The 20,949-nt window shown below is 48.8% G+C and overlaps 1 protein-coding gene across 1 annotated transcript in view; it reads left to right on the forward strand.

The window, feature by feature from the left end:
• The window catches only part of LOC119453319 (proline-rich protein 36), a 71,221-nt gene extending 51,780 nt beyond the window's left edge, over window positions 1-19,441 (forward strand). The window contains exons 3-10 of the mRNA XM_037715358.2: window positions 3,197-3,361; window positions 4,410-4,654; window positions 6,295-6,398; window positions 7,804-7,912; window positions 9,937-10,104; window positions 11,069-11,191; window positions 12,922-13,329; window positions 16,232-19,441. Coding sequence (XP_037571286.1) covers window positions 4,463-4,654; window positions 6,295-6,398; window positions 7,804-7,912; window positions 9,937-10,104; window positions 11,069-11,191; window positions 12,922-13,329; window positions 16,232-19,297 — 4,170 coding nt within the window. The 5' untranslated portion in view covers window positions 3,197-3,361; window positions 4,410-4,462 and the 3' untranslated portion in view covers window positions 19,298-19,441. The remainder of the gene's footprint in view (window positions 1-3,196; window positions 3,362-4,409; window positions 4,655-6,294; window positions 6,399-7,803; window positions 7,913-9,936; window positions 10,105-11,068; window positions 11,192-12,921; window positions 13,330-16,231) is intronic.
• Window positions 19,442-20,949: the final 1,508 nt, after the last annotated feature.

Consider the following 20,949-nt stretch of genomic DNA (forward strand, 5'->3'; position numbering starts at 1 on the left):
TATCGTTATACATCTATTTCAAAGGACGCCTCGAAACATTTCAGTACACTGCGGAGAAGCCAACTCTTCGGGAACAACGGAGAACACACGCCGTTACAAAACAAGGTCGAAATAAATCAGCGCGACAGCCCTGTAGCCAACTGAAGATAGCCTAGTTTGTAGCTATTTCTCGCGAATTTCGAAAGAGCTCCGAGTCCCCGCGACCTATACCAAGAATAAGAAAGAAGTCTCCGGTAAATTCTGCCACGACATTTGTTACCGACCTCTGAGAATCATGCTCAGAAATTCGCGATTGCAGCCACCGGCGTATAGCCAGTTTGAAACGCTTTTTTTTTTTGTACATTTCGACACGATTCTAAGTTACCGAGACCTACAGCATGGAATGCGAGCTAAATATCCGCAAATTCTGAGACGACCCCTACGTCGACCTCTCTGAAAACCACGCACACGCATGCGCAGAGAGTCACACATAGAGACAGCTTCAACGACGGAATACTAATTTTCGGCGTTAATTTCCTGGAAGCGGTTTGGCTTGCATTAGTCGCACGCCACACGTATACACTCACGATTTCCTCTACGGAGTATGAAATACACCGAGACGTCAGCAGTATAGGGCGCGCGATTCATGCATCAGAGCGTTTGCTAATCGGCGGGGCTAATTCAGAAAGGAGTATAAGAGAGGCACTCGCATTACGCCGCCGGGCTCCCAGTGACGGACGGCAGAAAATTATGTCCGCGACATCCACTACACGCTTAAGACTAGAAATGAGCCAAAATCAACGTGAAATACTTTTGCTAGTAGTAGCTAAGAGGACATTAGGATTCAGAGCGCGCGCTGCGCCGACAGCGTGTTAAACACGAGCGTGAGAGCGAACAACGTGATCGTTTTTTGGAAAAAGGAACGCGTCTATGAAAATAGGGTTGGCCCCGGCATGCCCGGTGACCTGACCCCTTTCCCCAACACCCGATGTCGCGGGAGCTTGTTTCCAGCAAACCTCTACACCTCGACTTTCATTATAGATGCGGAACGCCAGAGGATCTCATCCGCGGGAGGGCGCATGCGCAATGCGTCGTGCCAAGATGTTAATGCTATATTTAATGACACCGTCAAAGTTAGAATCAATCTTCTTGCTTAAGACCTTTTAGGGCACTAGCACAAGCTTTCTACCGCACACACAAGCACGCATCCGGGATTGCTTCGAAGAGAGTTAAGCCGCATCCTTTGTGAAGCTGCTCAGGTCAATTTGATACGAAGTGACAGGTACAGCGCACTAATATGCGCCCATGCATTCGTAAGGAACCTGGCAAGAGTTTCCTTACGAATGCCTGCTCAGCGGGCTACCGAGTGTTGCAACCCCGAAGAAAAAAAATGGCTTTTAATTTGTGCCACTTAGCTTCCGCGTGTGTGTTCGACTGTAAACTCGTCGGCTGTAGCGAAGGCCAAGCCGCATGCGATGTCGGGAATGTTTCAGGCTGGAACAAGTTGAGTTAAGGTCCAGGATGTAGAATGTACGTGACACGCACTATCAAGGTTAACTTGAGAGACAACTTCTAGCTGTCTTCTAGACGAAAGTGGTCGCGCAATGAAGCCAGAACGAAGCAGGCACGGGAACACACAGTTTTGTGTTCCTGCATCTCCCTTGTCGTGGTTAAGTCCACAAGGTTGTCAAGCTTAGCTTAGAAGACATCTTCTAGCTGTCTCTTAGACGAAAAAGAGGTAGTGCCTGGTAACCAGGGCACAGGAGACACCTGAACACACGAGAACGTTCGCGCGTCCATGAGCCTGAAGTGCCCTGGTTAACTTCTACGCTTCTAGCTGTCATTAGACGAAAAGTGGTAGTGCTAGGCGTCCTTGGAAAAAGAGAGGCGGGAACATATGGGAACGTTTGCGTGTCTCTGCATCTCCTTTTAACCTGGTTAGCTTAGAATGCTGCAAAGGTTAGCTTAGAAGACCATTCTAGCTGTCTTTTAGACGAGAAAGTAATAGTGCCAAGTAAACGAAATCAATAAAAATAAATGACTAAATGAAAATGCATGAATTGATTTCAATTGAATTGAACATAATACAAGGAAGACACTTTGCCTTTGTTTACTTAGGTTGTCAAAATTAGCTTATAAGACACGTTCCTACTGTCCTTTAGAGAAAAGGAGGCAGCGCAAGGCAGCCAGGCCAAAGGATCCACCGAAGCATAAAATGAAAAGCGGCGCTACTGTGCTGTGCTCCGCGCGGGCATGGGAATGCGGCGATGTGGCGACTTCGAATTGACGCCTCTTTCCGAGAGCTCAGACGCCTTGAAGGCGTGTCAGTCGCCGTGTGCCTCGTCTGTCACGGCGGTTTAGATTCTGCTAAAACACCGTGTATAAATAGGATGGTTTTCTTGACATATTAATGCGAAAGAACTTCTTACCCTAAAACATAAGGCACTATATAGCGCCACGGGGTACATACAGCTTTACTCTTGAACTTGAACAGTGCAGCATATGCGAGGTTGCTAAATTTGGAGGAAGTACGAGAATGTCGGTGCTCATTGTGCGCCGGTGTCAATCGCATATTTACGGTTTCTCTTCTGTTCACTCGGCGTGTCATACGCAAACGCAAATTGAAGATGCAGCACGGGAGAACAAAGACTTGTTCTTAAGCCCTAACTCCGAGAAAGCTATCCTTCCGCAGCTGTGACATTGTTTTAAGCCAAGCCAAGTCCAAGACCTTCAGGCGGGACCTTCCGTTCATATCCAGGCTTGATTGATTGATTGATCAATAGATCGACTGATTGGTATTGATGTAATAATTCTGAGAACTATTTTGTACTTGGATCCTGAATAGACTATGAATTGTTAAATGACTACATGATGATGACATGAACTTTCTGTGTATCCTTATGTAGTTGATAACCTTGGACTTACCAAATTTATCTCCAACTAACTCTTGGAACAATTAATGTTCTTATATCCACATTCCTGCACTCCCATGATGTCGCAGCAGTCTGTTAGAAAACTTGCACATGCAATGGCGTCAGTTGTGTTTCTTCTTTTTTCTTCTTTTTTTTGTCTTCTCACGTATGTACAAAAAGTAATGCAACTTGTTTACGCGCTTGACAAAGCTATATTCCTAACCACCGAAACCTGTGCACACGCTATGCATCGCCGCATTCCCCACGTGGTTCGCCATCAATCTTTCCTTCCTTTCCCGATGCAGGTCAATGCGACAAGAAGCTACTGCCCACACGGAGCGTGGTGTGCTACACACGGCCAGACGACCCGCACTTCGACCTGTCGCAGCTGAACCCCTGCCTCTGTACGCACGTCGTCTACGGGACGCTCCAGATAAAGGAGGACCTCTCGCTGGGACCCTTCCTCTACGGTGTGTGGTTTGTTTCTCATTGCTAGACTTCTTGTACAGTCGAACCACGAACCCACATATAACGAATTATCATGTATAACGAACAGCGGTAAAATCCCCTTGAAATTTTTTCCATGGAAATTTTATTTTAAATATCGAAATTACCTACATATCGAACTTTTTTGTGATCCCCTTCAGATTCGGTTTATCCGGGTTCGACTGTATCCCTAAACGGGCCCTCCCGAAAAGTGCATCCGTCAACCTCGACTAAGAAAACCTTGGGTAGAGTACGGTGCACCCTAAGAAATGTGTTCCCACAAAATAATTTTTCAAAAGAAGAAAACGAAACTTTAGCAGAGTTGCTAGGAAGAAAACGTTCATGCCTCCCGCTCCCTTATATGACTCTTACTATCCATCGCATACGGCGAGGTGCGTTGGGAACGATATCGACGCCCAATGTGCCTTGAGAACTCACTGGTTTCGATTCGTAAATTACAATATGTGCCCTAATGCAATTAGTTAAAAAGTTTATTAGAGAAATTCTGTTAATTTATCAATGATGCATTTTAAATTCTTGCGCAAGTAATGTGCGCCTCTTCGAGTTGCCCAGCTCGAGGAGCACATTTGTGCTGAATGCCTCGGGCAATTTTTTTTTATTCTGGTATAGACAATGTATATGCTGTCTTATTCGCTTTTATAGGGCTGGTGTCAACCGACAACTCACTCTGTCACCTCCCGCCCTTAGTGTCATTCTGTACATTGACAAATTCGGCCATATTGTCAAATCCGTCATCTTAATTGTCATCACTGATTGGCTGAGAGGGCTGCAACGGCCTCTCGGATTGGCTCAGAATGCCACCACTGCAGAATTCGACAATACGGCGTATTTCGGTGATGTCCAGAATAAGGCACCCCCGGTATAATTCGAAGACCTGTGGTTTGAACCAGTGGTTTCACGTCGCGTCCAAAGCCTGTGGAGAGTAAAGTGTAGCAGTAGTACGTAGTAGAAGTAGTAGTAGTAGTAAGTGTAGTAGTATAGTAATGCGCGGCCCTGTTCATCCGCCCTCAGGCAACCTGACGGCTCTGGGCACTCTCCGCCGCCGTAACCGGCGGCTGGTGCCCATGGTTGAGCTGCGCGGTCTGGACCACGTGGAGCAGGTCCCGAACGAGGAACAGCTGGTGCACCTGGCGCAGCAGGTCTCCCACACGGTGGCCCCGACCGGACCCCGTGGTCTGGACGTCGACTACCAGCTGCACGGCGTTGACTACCAGGTGGCCATGGAACAGAGACCCGTGCTGGGACAGTTCCTGCACGTGAGTGAATAGTGACGCGTGTATTGCACGTCTTCCATCTTTGAGTAGAACGCGTTTCTGAGCTAGTTCGCGCATGAGACTAAGATGATTCTTGCGTGAACTAGGCGGACCAGAACAGTATAACACACACATAGACAAGGCGGGCTCTGACGTCCGACTGTTTACTAAATGTTTGAATTGCATATGTAAGGGGCAGAAAAGGGGGGGGGGGGGGGGATTATAGGGTCATGTTAGGAGGGAAGTAGTATGGCTAGGTGCTAACATATGGGGCAGAAACTTGGAGGTTAACCATGAAGCTCGAGAACAAGTTAAGGACCGCGCAAAGAGCAATGGAACTAAAATTGCTAGACGTAACGTTAAGAGACAGGGAGAGAGCAGTGTGAAGCCGAGAGCAAACGGGGATCGCCGATATTCTAGTTGACATTAAACGGAATAAATGGAGCTGGGCACCCCGTGTAACGCGTAGGGCAGATAACCGTTGGACCATTAGAGCTACAGAATGGATGCCAAGAGAGGGGAAGCGCAGTCGAGGACGGCAGAAAATGAAGTAGGGTGATCTAATTAGGAAATTTGCAGGCGCAAGTTGGAATGAGCTAGCGCAAGACAGGGGTAATTGGAGATGGCTGGGAGTGGCCTTCGTCCTGTAGTCGACGTAAAAATAGGCTGATGATGATGGCTAGGTGAAAGACGCCATCGACCTGTTCCGAGTTTTTTTTTTTTTTTTCCGTTCTCATGAAAGAACTTGAGATGCGCTCAACAGTTTCGCTGTTTATAATAGGTGAGATAATTTTTTCCCAGGTAAAATTAACAATTTTTCTTGCTCTTTAATGAACATAGTGTTGTTTGCATGCATGCTTTCGGCATTTTAGATTCAACAAAGTTCTCAATTTAACGAAATAAGTATCTGGTCCCATCGACTGTTGTCACTGTTGAGGTGTCACTGTTGTACATGGTAACTCTACAGCGGACAAGGACAGGACGAAGTATGTAAACACGGCATCAGAGCTAACTTCCAACTTGTTTTTTTTTTATATGCATAGCAAAATCATAAACTATACTGACTTTATAATGTTCGCACCATATGTCACAGCCCCGTGGATGTACACCCGGCCACAAAAGTTTACGGACCACGGTATCTCCGAAAACGTTCAATTCCCAGCAGCCTGTAGCAGTAGGCAGTAAAACTGTATACGACAATGGTGTTCTAGTCGAGACCCGTAATGCAAATACCAGGCTGCCTTGTGAGGCTGCGGAGATATTCAGGTTCTTCTCAGATTTCATGGCACATAATATCTTGCGGCCGGTCGTAGGTATACATGGAACTCCATGAGGTTGGCATTCCTGCCGCCCGCCCTTTGTTGCAGCACGATTTAACCTAGCCAACTCTCCCTTCCTCCCTTCTATTCGTTCGTGACACACAGTAAAAACCCGCGTACAGCTCGCCCCTAGCGACACGCCTATACTACAGTATAAGTATACAACAGGATTCGGCCCCCCGCGAGCATTTGCGCGCTCGGCTTGGCGTGAATTCAAGTCCCTTCGGCTTTCCTGTCCTCGCCCGTAGCTCGCCAGCTACATTACGTACATGGCCAGTGTGTGTCTGATGTACCGCTGTGATTGTTGCATCGTTCTCGCCCCAGCACTTCCGGCAAGAGACGCCCATCCGCAACCCGGTCGTGACGGTGACCGTGGCCAAGGAGCCCCACCTCGTGAACCACGCCTACGACTTCAGGACGCTGGTCAGGTATGCGCGGCGTATCCCTTTAGCCATCACGTGCACTCGCTTGTCTATCTATATTACAGCGATATCAGCTACTATCGGCTATCACTTATCCGCCTCAGATACATACATACATACATACATACATACATACATACATACATACATACATACATACATACATACATACATACATACATACATACATACATACATACATACATACATACATACATGCACACATACATACACACACACATACATAACATACATACATACATACATACATACATACATACATACATACATACATACATACATACATACATACGTACACACATACATACATACGTACATACGTACATACGTACATACATACATGCACACATACATACATACATACATACATACATACATACATACATACATACATACATACATACATACATACACACATACATACATACATACATACATACATACATACATACATACATACATACATACATACATACATACATATGTACACACATACATACATACATACATACATACATACATACATACATATGTACACACATACATACATACATACATACATACATGCACACATACATACACACATACATACATACATACATACATACACACACATACATACATACATACATACATACATACATACATACACACACATACATACATACATACATACATACATACATACATACATACGTACATACATACATACATACATACATACATACATACATGCACACATACATACATACATACATACACACACACATACATACATACATACATACATACATACATACATAAATACATGCATGCATGCATGCATGCATGCATGCATGCATACATACATACATACATACATACATACATACATACATACATACATACATACATACATACATACATACATACATACATACATACATACATACATACATACATACATACATACATACATACATACATACATACATACATACATACATACATACATACATACATACATACATACATACATACATACATACATACATACATACATACATACATACATACATACATACATACATACATACATACATACATACATACAAAAAACGGATGGAGACTGGGAGAGAGGGTGGTTGAGGGTTTATAAAGTACAAGCGGGTGACCAACACTCTTCACAATTACGAGCGCTGAGCCGTGCTCCCTCAAGGGCTGCAGAAGATAGCGCCAACCTTTCCCTTTCCCTCAAGAACCACTTATCATCGAGTTTCGGACTGCTGTTTGGCGTAAACGAGTTGACAAAAAAATCAATCATTGCAGCCCTTCCTTGTTTCTTTTACGTAGTCATTGTGTTTGCTGCTCGGTTTAAGCAACCATCCCGGCCCGTTTTGTTGACGTGCAGGAACGCGGACTTTGTGAACGTGCCGGCCTTCATGTTCCACGACGGGCAGCCCGAGTATGCCTCGCACCCTGCACCACTCCATGGAGACAGGGGGGCCATGGACAATACGGTACGTGACTTACACAACGGGAGAGATGAGTAACTGCAGCTAGTCGCTGTATTTCCAAACGTGCATTGCCCTGTTTGCACTAGATCCTTAATTAATGATGAACCAACCTGTCCCTGGAATCTTCTGCCTGAGGTAGTCCGTCCAGGTGTTCACGGTAGATCCGAGAAGTCACTGGAACAACTAGAAATGCTTAAATGATAACCTTAAAGGGGCATTAAACAGACTGGTAGCCTCCCCTAAAAAAAAGAAAGAAAACGCCGTACTAAAGTTGCCACACTAGCTCATCATGATGTCACGGATTCTCAGATAGTCTAATCGTATCGAGGTGTTTATCGCCAACGAAAACATACAAATTGCATTCTAGAGACATCGCGGAATCAATCTGGCAACTTTCGGGAACACTTCCTGGCGCCAAAACGGCCTCTTGAATAAATACAGTGTTTTTCGCATGAAGACTTTCAGTATTTTCGATTCAACGAAGTTCTCAATTTAACGAAAGAATTATCGTGTTCCATCGACTTTGTTAAACAAAGCTTTAATTCAAAAATGCTCAATGCGAGAAAGAAGAGGGGAAAAAAAGAATACTTTGAAATTCGTGACGTCAGGCTGACGCACTTGTGCTGATGCTAATTTCGTCGAGAACTCGACAGGAAGTTTCGGCATTTTCTCCAGTAATGATAAGCCTTTCTGAGACGAATTAATTAAACTAACGGTGTTTAACTACACTGCTTTACCGGCCTTGGAGTTGCTTTGTACAGTGTCCCTTATAATAGTTTGCCCAGCATATCACAGGTGGGGCTTTCACTGTCCCTGAAGTGTTGCGAAGGAAGCACTGATCCCACCAAGCCCTCTTCATGATATTGCTTTGATTCCAAGGACTGTATTTTGTAAAGACACGCTTCATTTCCCATTCTTTTATCACTCGTCATGCCGAGTGGCCGATTGCCGGTGATAAAGGCAGCGTCAGAGCCAATGACGAAGGATGAAGAATTAAAAAATGAAAGATGAAATTGTGCCTTCGACGCATCTCATGAGATGTCCGTCCCTTTGTGCATACCTTTAACCGCAACGTTTCTTTTTTCGAAGCACGAGGTTCATGATAGGGCGAAATTTAATCCAAGCAAATACATTCGCTCTCGAATCTAAAGGTAAAACGGGCAGTTCCCTGCACAACTGACCGCACTGTTCATGCAAGCATCGTGCTGTGCGTCGAAGTCGCGGTGAAATTGAACTTTTTTTTTTTTCGCGAATTACGTGCTCCCAAAGTACCGCCTTCAGCACGCACAACACTTCGCGACGCTGGCGTCAGGCCAAGTCGTTCCAGGCCACGCTGCGCAGCGTTCGTGTTAAGCGTGCTGACGGCTGTACGTATGCGGTCGTCTGTATACGTATAGGCCACACGCACAACCTACTCGAGGCCTGCGCGTCACGCGACATGACGTCACCTAGAAATGCTAAAAGCCGACATCTTTTGAGGGCGGCATGATTTTCAGTGTAGGCGCCGCATCCTACAAATGACGTCACGTCTCGTGTTGCCGGCCTGTAGAAGTTATCGGGGCGCGCAGATCCCCGAAATAACTCAGCCGAAGGTGGCTTTTCCGCAGCAATAGCCTCTAGGCGGTGAAGCCCGCTTCCGCCAATTCTTTTTTGTTAAAATCTAAACCTAAAGCCGTGGCCATAGTATGCGCGTAGAGCAATTGTTTGAGAGCATGCGAGACCGACAACGTTACCACAGAAGCAGTAACCGTAGTTACCGACGCACCTGCCGCTTTCTTGTACATTCAATGACGCTTAAAAAGAACGTCCTGCCGTGCTAGTTCGGTTCGCCCTTGGGAGAGGTTGCGCAAGCGCGCATTTTCCACACCAAGACAAAAGAGGGACACACGCAGGATGTACGCTGGCCTGTGTCTGTCTTGCCCCTCTCTCTTTCGTGCTTGTTAAAAGCGCGTACCTGTTCAAACCTTCAGTGACTGCTCGTACGTGCTGCTTTACGAGTCGGCGTGACGTTGCCGTCCCGCGCGCAGGACTCCCTGGTGAACCTGGTGCTGGCGATGGGCGTGCCCCGGCAGAAGGTGGTGGTGGGCGTCCCCATGTTCGGCATGACCTACCGGCTGGCAGACCCAAACATCGCGGCCATCGGGGCTCCGCTGTACCACGGGCACGGCGACTCCTACCAGTTCAACCACCCGCAGGTATGACGCTTCAGAAGGGTACATATCTTACCGTTCGTCTCTTATTTCGTCTCTTATCTTATTATCGCTTATCTCATCTCTTATTTCATCTCTGATCTCTTATTTCATCTCTTATTTCATCTATCTAATCTCTCATCTTAACATCTTATATTTCTCTTATCTATTTTATCTTTTATCTCATAATATCTTATCTCATATCGTATCTCTGATTTCATCTCTTATCTCATCTCTTATCAGCTAGGGTATAAAGAACTCGTTTTCAACGAAGGGCACACGCTTTGGGCCCCTTGCATGCACACTTCTGAGCTTTTGAAAAAAGGAAATTATTCAAGAGGTACATTCGTCAGCATTAACATACACTCGCGAGTCTTTTGACGATTACGCAAGCGTACGCCCCCCACCCAGAGATTTCGCACGATTGATCCCGGGGTACATCCCCTAAGCGTTCGTTGCACGATCATCCCAGGGGTACATCACCAAGGAATACGTCCCTGATGCTTTGGACGATCATTCCATGGATACGTTCCTGAGTCTTTGGACGATTATCCCGGGACGACTGAACAATCAAATTCCCTGAGCAATCGAACTCAATGCGCCAAAACAGGCGGGTTCAGTTACATTCTCAAAGGCCTTCAGGCCATATTTCCTCTCTTAATTCTTCTAGAATTGAAGCACGCGTAGACGATTCCAGTAACTGCAATGTTTTTTTTTTTTAATTAAGATACATATACAGCGAAATCGCACATGTCTGTATCCATTAAGCACTAGCCCTTCCTGAAGACCAAAGTTCTTAGTTCATTTCTGTTACAAGCGCGCTCCCCCCCCCCCTCCCCATTTTCATCCCGTCTAGCCCTTCCTAACACGATGTCGTTTAAGTACAGCCAAACACTGGTTGCAAGCGTTGAAGGCTTATTCATCATCTTGTCCCGCTTTTCATTGTCATTATTTCTTCCCATCTGCGCAGTTCTGTGCCCTGCAACACAACCTGAAATTCAGCGTCGAGCGCGACGCCGATCTGACGGCTCCCTACGCAGTCAGCGGAGACGCCTTCATGGGATTTGAGGACGAGCTCAGCTTGAGGCTCAAGGTAAGCGCAGCAGCGACCGTGGCTCAACGACTGTGCCTTTTTGCTGTGGTAATCCATTAACCAAGCACCGAAACGCCACCGCCAGGTTCGATTCTAAGCAACCTTCAGGTGATGGCGGAACGATTAAGTAACGCCCCGGGATTTATGGCGAATTCCACACATTGGTGATGTATTTTTTTCAGCTTATTAGACGGGGACAGGAAAGTGGGCATACACAGCGCTGAACCATAACTCACGTTTATTTTCCTGAGCACCTCCGGAAAGTAAACTTCTGTTGTTAGTTAAGCGCTGTGTGTGTGCCCACTTTCTTGTCCCAGTCTAATACGCTGAAAAATACCCCAATAATGCAGAGCCAACGGGCGCAACGATCAACTTTGGTGAATCCACACATTGATTTGAAGCAATTTTCGTTGTAATTTTTGTTGTTATTGTTGCTGTTCTGATTCGGTCAGGCCCAGCATCGCTCGTTTCGTCGGTAGGTCATACGAAACATCAGCTGGACCTGTCAGTAACACGTCACATATATTTCAAGGAATCCTCAAACTGGGCAAGCATTTTCTCTCTAGCGGCAAATGAAAACGAAAAGAGGGAGAGAAAGCTGGTCAAAAATCGACCAGTGGAATTTACCATTACGTTTCTGTGCACGTTGGTGGCCGTCGTGGTGACTGTCGTCGCGTCGTGGTTGGAAGTAGTAGTAGCGTAAATTTATTGGTGTTTTATAACTTTTTTTTTCATTAGAAAGTTTGCTCGGCAGCATAGAACGTGCGAGCATGCATGTTATACATACAGCCGCGCGTAACATGAGCTGCAACACGGCGCCCGTGGTCGAAGGCGCCCAAGACTATACATGGCGGCGCAGACATATGAAAGATTGGTTTCATAAATGCCGAGTAATCAGAATGGTGCTTAGTTCTCTAATTAGACGTATTTCGGCGCCGGCGTGCAGTCTTGGGGCCCCTTCAACCACGGGCACCGCGTTCCACCTCATATTGCACGCGACTGTTTACAAGCATGAATTGTTGTGTTCAATGAAGTCCAACAGAGATCTGTACGGTGAGGACCATAGATCCACAGTTGGTAGTCAGGTGAGCGGCTTGGGTGTAGCAGCGTTTGGTGAACGCAGCCCGAGACGATTCCGCAGGAGGTGCGGTACGTAGTTCTGCGAGGGCGGTAAGTACAAGTCGCGCCGTGCGCTGGCTCCCACAGACAGGTTGCAGCTGGCGTCAGTGCAGCATCCGCATGAATCCTTCTTGACACAAGCTGGTGGACATGTCCGTTTCGTCTGCAGCTGCTGAAGTTCTGATTGGCTGGACTGGGGTACGCGGTGCAATTACGATCGCAGGGCAAGTACATTCAGGTGCATTCCTAGTCTGCGAGACACGCCGGCGGAGGCAAGCTATCGTTAATCATAAACGGCGCGGTTTGCTACCCTTCGAGGAAGAAGGGGGTCGAGAAATAGAGATACTGTGATGAGAAAGTATATCAGTCGAACCTCGATATAACGAAGTTGTACTCGCAGCGAAAAACTTCGTTATATCGCGAATTCCGTTAATTGGAGGTTTCGTTAATCCAATGGAACTAAGATCGGAAAATGAAAATAGTTCGTTACATCGCGAATTTCGTCAAATCGAGGTTCGTTATATCGAGGTTTCACTGCATCTACACCGATATTTATTCGTGCCGGATCTCAGCGACTAACGTCTTATTACCCCCCCTCTCCTCGATCGCAGGGCAAGTACATTCAGGTACAGGACCTGGGCGGCGCATACGCGTACGCCGTCAACGACGACGACACCCGCGCCGTGTGCGGCCAGGGCAACTTCCCGCTGCTGCACAGCCTGCACGAGGGCATCACCGGCGTGGTGCACGGCGCCGGCGGCGGACAGATCGAGTACTTGCCCACCAACACCGAGACGCGCATCGTGCGCATCGTCGACCAGCAGGGACACAACCTGCACGTCGAGGGTCTCAACTCGTACAGCGTCGCCGGGTTCACGTGCACGCGCGCCGGCTCGTACCGGCACCCGGGAGACTGCTCCAAGTTCTTCCGGTGCGTCAAGTACGACCAGCGGAAGCACGAGTACACCGTGTTCATCTTCGACTGCCCGCCGGGACTCGTGTTCGACGAGAAGATCGAGGTGCGTATAATAACCTGGCCGTGTCGTACCTGTGCGGACGACGGGTTTCGTATCGGTGTCGAGAAACGATCCTGTTAAACTAGTGTGGTGTAACGTAAAGCTATAGATGCAGACGACACTATATATGTCAGCGTGTAATTTTACTTTGTTGACGCCATTTTTTTTTTTTTTTTGAAAGATTGATACTTCGTGTGAAACGTATACGGCTGAATCGTCACCGACAAACGCGGGAAACCGCCACGTTATGTTAAACCTGTGTGTATGTGTTTTAGGCAAACAAAAGACGCTTTTATAAGAACAAGCTGAAGAAATTTACTTTGTCCACACGCACGGAAGTGATGTGTGCATTTGTGCGTGCCATCTGATCTAGGAAGTATAGTTCTTTTTTTTCTTTTTTTTAGGCTCGTAAGAAACCGGTTGACAATAAGAGGTGACTACAAAAGGGATTGCGTCACCTTGTTTGGTCGGAGGCGCACACGTTTGTGTACGTGACTTTAGCCAGTTTTGCACAGTGGAGCCAAGGAACAAACCACGTAAGACGTTAAGCCGCGTGTAAACCACTTCACTTCGAATGTATTGAGTACTGCTACGATCAATTTGCTTGTTCGACGGGATCGTGGAGGAAGGAATGAATTGAGAGAGCCCATTGCAGAACACGATTGAAGCCAAACGTATAGGCCCAACACGTGATCGTCACGTCAGAGCGCGCCGTAGGGTTTTAGTGCTCCCGCTCTGCAGGCAGGGCTAAAACATCCATCCTTCTAGAAACCTTCTAGCCACTTACCCTAGCAGAGCTACGGCAGGGGAGCCGAACAAGTGCGCGTCGATTATAAGCTACCGGGCAAAAAACATTCCCTGCCAAATGCCGAGTCTCAGAGGTCGTATTTTAGGCCCAACGTTACCATACTAGTAACGTTGTGTTGGGCCAATGTTGCCAGAGAGAGTTGGCTAGCCAAGGCTGGCTGCGTAACGTAATGGTCTTTACTAGTTTATTCCTCCAGGGACGGAATGTCCGCCGGGCTGCGTTTCATCGGTAATGGCAAATGAATCGATATTTTTCCCTTTCTATTGGTGCGTCTGGCAAATAACTATCGCGTTGCATGATGAAACAGCGCTAAAGACGACCAGAAAGAGAAGAAAGTTTGTGCGCTCATGTTATACCTCACCAATTCGCCCACCGGTTCTTACAATTCTTACCTGACAGACTACCCCCCTCCCCTCCCCCCTTTGAACGACACCGACACCTATTGTCGAATAAATTTGTACCTACCTACCTTACAATTCCGTAACTATAGGTCATGTGCTATGGGTCAAGAATGGCGCCTTCCGCCTGCCATTCTTTCTATGAACAAAAAAAGGGGGGAGGGGGGAAGCCACGTGATAGGCTACACGCTACATCGTTATCGTACTGCTTTGCGATTATGAGGAATCACTAGAAAACGCACAAGCTGTTATCCTACTTTGAATTTCGTTCAATGGAGTCTGCAGTGCCTTGAAATAAAATTAGATACCTAACTTTAACGCCTTTACCGACAGACCATCGTAACTCGCGACTGAAGGGGTTATACTAAGCCGATGTCAGAGTTGTTCAATCATTACAGTTCACAAACTGTAATGAAGGAAACTTTGTATCTTACTAATATTAGGCCGGTGTTAGAATACGCATGCGCAGCCTGGGACCCCTTCACAAAAGTTCTTGAAGATAAGCTAGAACGTGTTCCGAAAAGGGGCTGCAAGATTCGTCACGGGCATCTACGACTACAAAATTAGAGGTTCGCAAATCAGGGGAAATTGGGGTGGAAGTTGCTGTCCACACGCAGAAAAATAATCAGGCTAAAGCTTTTACACAACATCAACAGCGGTAACACAGGAATCGACAAGAACATATATTTAAAACAACCTCATTATCAGTCTAACAGACGCGACAATTCCAAGAAAATAAGGCCCTACCGAAGTCGTATTAATGTATATAAGTTTTTATTCTTTCCGCGAACAATTGCAGAATGGAATTTGCTCCAGGATGAGATAGTGCCTGCACCCAATTTTTCATCTGCCATAGAAAACTTTACATGAATCTGTTTTAGGTAATACTTCCAGTGTACTGTTTTACGCATAGTGTAACAAATTTTATAATGTGATGTTCTGGTATTGGATGTGTTGTCTCTCTAATCATGATGATTGTATTTTAGTACTTTAACTGATTTGATGCTGTTTTTTGCGAAGTTCAATCTTTGACCTTTATGTTTGTAATTAACCCCCTACGATAATGCCCAATTCGGGCGCTGTAGGTATTTGTAATAAATAAATAAATAACTCAAGCTTCAAACTCCGGACATGCTAGCCACGATAATCGATAGTATATAGTTTTTCAAAGAATGCATTGCCTTCTTTTTTTCTTCCTTCTAGCACCTTCTTTGACCTAGGAAACGGGATGAAGGTTTGCGTCATAAAGAGCTTGCTTAAATATTGCTAGGGTGTTTCGCAGCTTGACGAGCTGAAAGATTTTCAAGAACGAACGGGTGCCTAATATCTAAAGTCTGCTTACATAAACTGCGAGTTGCAGACAACTGTTCGCTATGTTGCGAACAGTCGAGTTGAGGGAATAAAATATGGTCACGAGAGTTATCTTGAAGCACAGCTATGGGCTGTCCATCGGGCCCGCGACGCAGCAGAGAGGCTCGGCCTTTCTGTGCCGACGTGGGAGCGGCCCGCTACGTGCTGACACGCGTTCCGAGGGACAATAATAAAGCTTTACCATACCATACCATACCATACCATACCATACCATACCATACCATACGAGAGTTATCTTGTTCGCGATCTTCAGCTACAGGCGCTCGTATATTCCTCGCTGCGACACCGATAATTGAAAGCGCCGCGTGGATTCATCATTTTGCCGCAGGTCTGCAACTGGCCCTCGTGGTCCGAGTCCTGCCATGGCTCCGGCGAGGTCGCCGCCACGCCCAAGTCGGCCTTCCACTGCCCCGGTCTCGGCTACTACCAGGACCCCGAGAACTGCCGCCACTTCTACTTCTGCGACGACGCCCACGAAAACGGCACGCTCACGGCGTTCGACATGCGCTGTCCCTACGGCCTCGGCTTCGACCCCAACACCTTCAGCTGCAACTACCAGGCGGTCACTCCCGGCTGCAAGGGCTACTCGGGCGTCGTCCAGCAGGCTCTCTTCGGACCGTCCCTGTACGGCCCGGGCGAGTTCTACCACACCCCCAGGGGCGCGCCCGCCGTTCCTGGAGGCGTTCCCCTGCTTCCCGCGCAAGCCCAGAGACCCCAACCGCTGGGCCTGCACGGCGTCTCGGTCGCAAGCGGCGTCATCCCGTCAGAGATCCACCTGCAGGCATCGCCTACAGCCCATCAGCAGATCCACCCCATTGTCAAGAAGAGCGCCTTCCACCGGCCATCGCACGTTCAGACCAGGGACATTCCGACTCACTTCCTGTCTGCGGCCGACCTACAGGGAGCGCTAGGGTCGCATTACCCCGAGATTCAAATCGAAGCTCGCGTCATCCAGTCTCCCGGCGACATTCATGGACAGGGCCTCTACTACGGACAGCAGGTCTACTCGCCGCAGCTGTACGAACAAGCACCGCAGCCTGCACATGTTCCCAAGCCGACCAACGGTTACGGCGGTCTTCCGGTGACCGTGCCTCAGGGAACTCAATCTCCGCTGCTACAGCAGCCCGGCACCACCGTCTACGGACAAGGCACTTACGGTGGTCAGCAGCAACCCGGCACACCCGTCTACGGACAAGGAACTTACGGCGCCGGCGGCCAGCTGCCGCCAGGAACGTACAGGATACCCAATGTCAACATTCCGCCACCACCTCCACCCCCACCGAAGTTCCAGCTGCCGGGCGTCCAGTACGGACCGCCGGAGGTGCAGAGAAACTTCGACCACACGCTTTCGAACCTCTACCGCACCCACATCGTCCACGGTCCCGGCTCGAGCGCGGCGTTCATCCCAGGACCACCGCAGCTTCCTCATTACTTCAGGCCGTACCAAGAAGTCCCCAGGGCGTTGTCCTACGCGCCGCAGCTCGACGCCGGCTTGAGGACGCTGTCAGGGCCTTACAGCAGTTACATGAGGTACAACCCAGCCACGTCCTTCTACGGAGGCTACGCCGGCACCTACGAACGCAAGGCCTTCTCGCCGCCGCTCGTCCGACCGTCGTCGCGCATCCGCTACGAGACGCTGCCGCCCGCGCCCCAGTACACCGGCTCTCCGGACGACTCGTACTTCGCCACGCAGAAGCCGCAGGGCGGAACCAACTCCTTCATCTTCGGCAACCAGCCCGAACCACAGCCGCCCCGCTACAACGGCCTCACGCAAGTAGTGAGGACTAGGCTGCCCTTCGGCTCGGCCAACGTCTACCTCTTCAACCCACTGACCTACATGAACACGAACTTCCGGAGTGGAGTGACCATGTTCGGTACCAACTACCTCTTCGGAGACAGCCACCACATGTTCCCACTGAAGCAGCCGGAGCCACCGAAACCCACGGTACCGACGCTGCCGCCCACGAGACCTCTCAGCTTCGTGCCCAAGCTGCCGGAGACGCGAACAGTTCCGCCTCTGGGCGTTGGTTATGGCGGTCCGGGAGGAACTCGGTTCACGTACACGACTCCGCCACCACCTCTCAGGAAGGAGGACGACGACGAGCTGATCTCCCTGGACGCCCTGACCAACACCAGGAGCCGACCGCCGGTTCCGGCGCCACCCGCGCCCCTGGGACAGCCGCCGCTCGCCGCGCAGTTTCCCACCTACGCGTCTGACCCCTCGCTCCAGTTTCCGCCGGCTCCCCCGCAAAAGCCCTCGTTCTCCTTCTCCCCGGGACAGAACCTTCCTGTCGGTCGCGTCCAGACGCCCCTCCCCACGCTCCAGCCGGCCGGCCAGATCCCAACTTTCGCGGCCCTGGCTCCGAAACCTCCGGCACCAACCGTGCCACTCCCCAGACCCGTACCGCCCACCGTCGCTGCCCAAACACGAAGGCCACCACTGCCTCCTCCGCCACCACCACCGCCGCCGCCACCTCCAAGACCCACGTACACTGTGCCGATCTCCCAGCCACCCACGCCTCCGGCTCCGGCCGTCTTCTCGTCGCCAGCCGCTGCCCCACCCGCTCCTGCACCCGTTCCCACTAAGCCTACTACGCCTAGACTCCCGCCACCACCTCCACCACCACCACCAACCACCACCACCACGACGGGCAGCATCAGCAAGCCTCCTGCCCGGTACTCCGTCAACAAGCTCGTCGTCGACGAGCCCGACCCGCTCATCACCAACGTCAAGCCCATCCTGCACACGGCGCCGCTCGACGACCCACCGCAGTCCATCATCCAGGAGCTGCGACAGGTCCTCGGCAGGATGCGCCCCGGCAGCTACAACAGCCCGGTCATCACGCCGATCGAACAGCTCCTCGAAGAGGAAGACGACCAGGCCGTCAAGCTCATCGTCTCCGACAAGGGTCCGCCCGAGCTCCCGCACGCCGGACCTCGCGTTCTCGACAAGCCCGCGAACCCCGTCGATATCCTCGACCCGCAGCTGCTCGCGCACACGGTCCAGAAGCCCCTGTCCGCCCAGCAATCCGACGCCACCGTGGAGGACAGCCCGCCCCCAGACAAGTCATCGATATTCCTCAAGGGAAAGACCCTGGTCAAGAACATCCAGTCGACCAACAGCGTGCCGGCCGATGGCTTGCAGCAGGAGCTCAAGGACAAGGCGTCCAAGATGTCCACCATACCGGAGGCGGCCTGCACCCGTGTCGGCCTGTTCAGGCACCCGACCGACTGCAGCCGCTTCTACGAGTGCTACTACGACAAGTGGCTGCAGAAGTACACGGTGCACGAGTTCGAGTGCCCCATCAAGCTCGCCTTCGACAGCTCGGTGTCGGCGTGCAGCTCCGACGGCTACGACAAGCTCTGCAGCAGGAAGGCTGCCGCCAAGGCGTAGTGAACAAACAAGTGCTGCGCGCACTGCATTGTTGGAGGGAACGAGTGCAATCGCTCTGTACATTGTCATCCGCGCACATACACATGGTCACAATGAACGTGTCACAGCACGGAGGAATGCACAGAAAGGAAATATTCGCGGTTGTGACAACAGTTTGATTACCTTCATGGCTGAGAGTAATTCCACAGACATTCTCCGTTCAGCGACAGTCATGGTGAAGCAGGTGCAAATCGGCGACAAGTCTCTAAGAGTGACACTACTTGCATGAAAGTTCAACGATCACGTGGGCAGAATGCAGCATATCTGCGAATTTTGCTAAGAAGATTTTGTGAAGATCCTGAAATGCAATTCTTTCAAAAGGTTGGCAGGATAAATAGGGGTGTGATGGGCATCAGCAATGTGGATTGTCTTAGCTTCTGCTTGGGCATATGTAAGACCTAGGACCAGAGCAGTGACCACTAAGTGAATTTTGCAAGAGATGCTGATGACCAAGCTCTCATGTGTGGGCCGCGCCAACGTTGCCTGCAGTGTTACAGGAGCAAATGCCATAGTGCTCCTGATGTTATATCATGCTACTAAAAGCATTGTTTCATGTTGCATTGGTTAATATGTTATGTTTCTGTTGAGAGATTTACTTTTATATCACTTGTTTGAAGTCATCCATAAGAAGCATCTGTTTGCAGAGCACACAAAAACACACACAACACCCTTGTAAACTATAAGGAGGTGAGGTTAATTAAAGTTACATGAAAGTGCTGCGAAAAATAACTCAAAAGAGCTGACCTCAATGTAGATGCATTTGACTTAGTGTGATTACAATCAGGTTAGCAAAGCAGTCTTCTAGCAGAGCGTTGGTTACGCAGAGGCTCATATGATGTCAGACAAATCAATATGTCCTCACAAGCTACACAGAAAAACACGTTGGCCATTATCATTTGCGCTTCTCATGCCACAGCGACATATATCTCGCCACAGATAACTGTGCCTGATCTTGATGTGCATTTTACCATCCATGAATCACTCAAGGTGGCAGCTACATTAATGAAACATGACATCAAAGAATCTGCGGTGCTTATTTTGCTGTTACGTTGTGTAGTGGTGTTGCTGTTGCGAATCATGTTAGGTTACAGAAATAAAATATTTGTTTTTCTCATAAAAGAGTTTGACGTCTTTGTAATGTGCGTGCCAATAGCATCTCTGACAATAAGCCTGAAGCAAGATTAACAGCAACATAAAGGAAATTGTACAGCTATATATAACTTGGGCAAAGATATCTTTATATGTGAAAGACGGGCTTCTGCCCTAAGCCTAACCTCAATAATAGAGAAATTACTGATAAGGTTTGTTGCATTTAAAAGAAAATGTTAGTCTACTGACTGCAGGGTGCAGATTTTCTATACTGGCTATCAACATCGTTACAAACATGGTAAAAAATGGGAAATTTTCAAAACAAATGAGACATCATGTTTAAAATACCGTAAACAGTAAACGGAAACATTAAAGTTTGACATCTGAAGCAGACAAAACATATAGTCCAGTGGCGTAGCCAGAGGGGGGGGAGGGGGGGGGGGGCTGACCGGGCTTCAGCCCCCCCCCCCCCCCCCCAATTTTATCGTGCTGTCATGCACCGTCAACCAAAACAACCACCGGCA

The sequence above is a fragment of the Dermacentor silvarum genome, chromosome 5, assembly GCF_013339745.2.
Source record: "Dermacentor silvarum isolate Dsil-2018 chromosome 5, BIME_Dsil_1.4, whole genome shotgun sequence".
Classification (NCBI taxonomy): Eukaryota; Metazoa; Arthropoda; class Arachnida; order Ixodida; family Ixodidae; genus Dermacentor; species Dermacentor silvarum.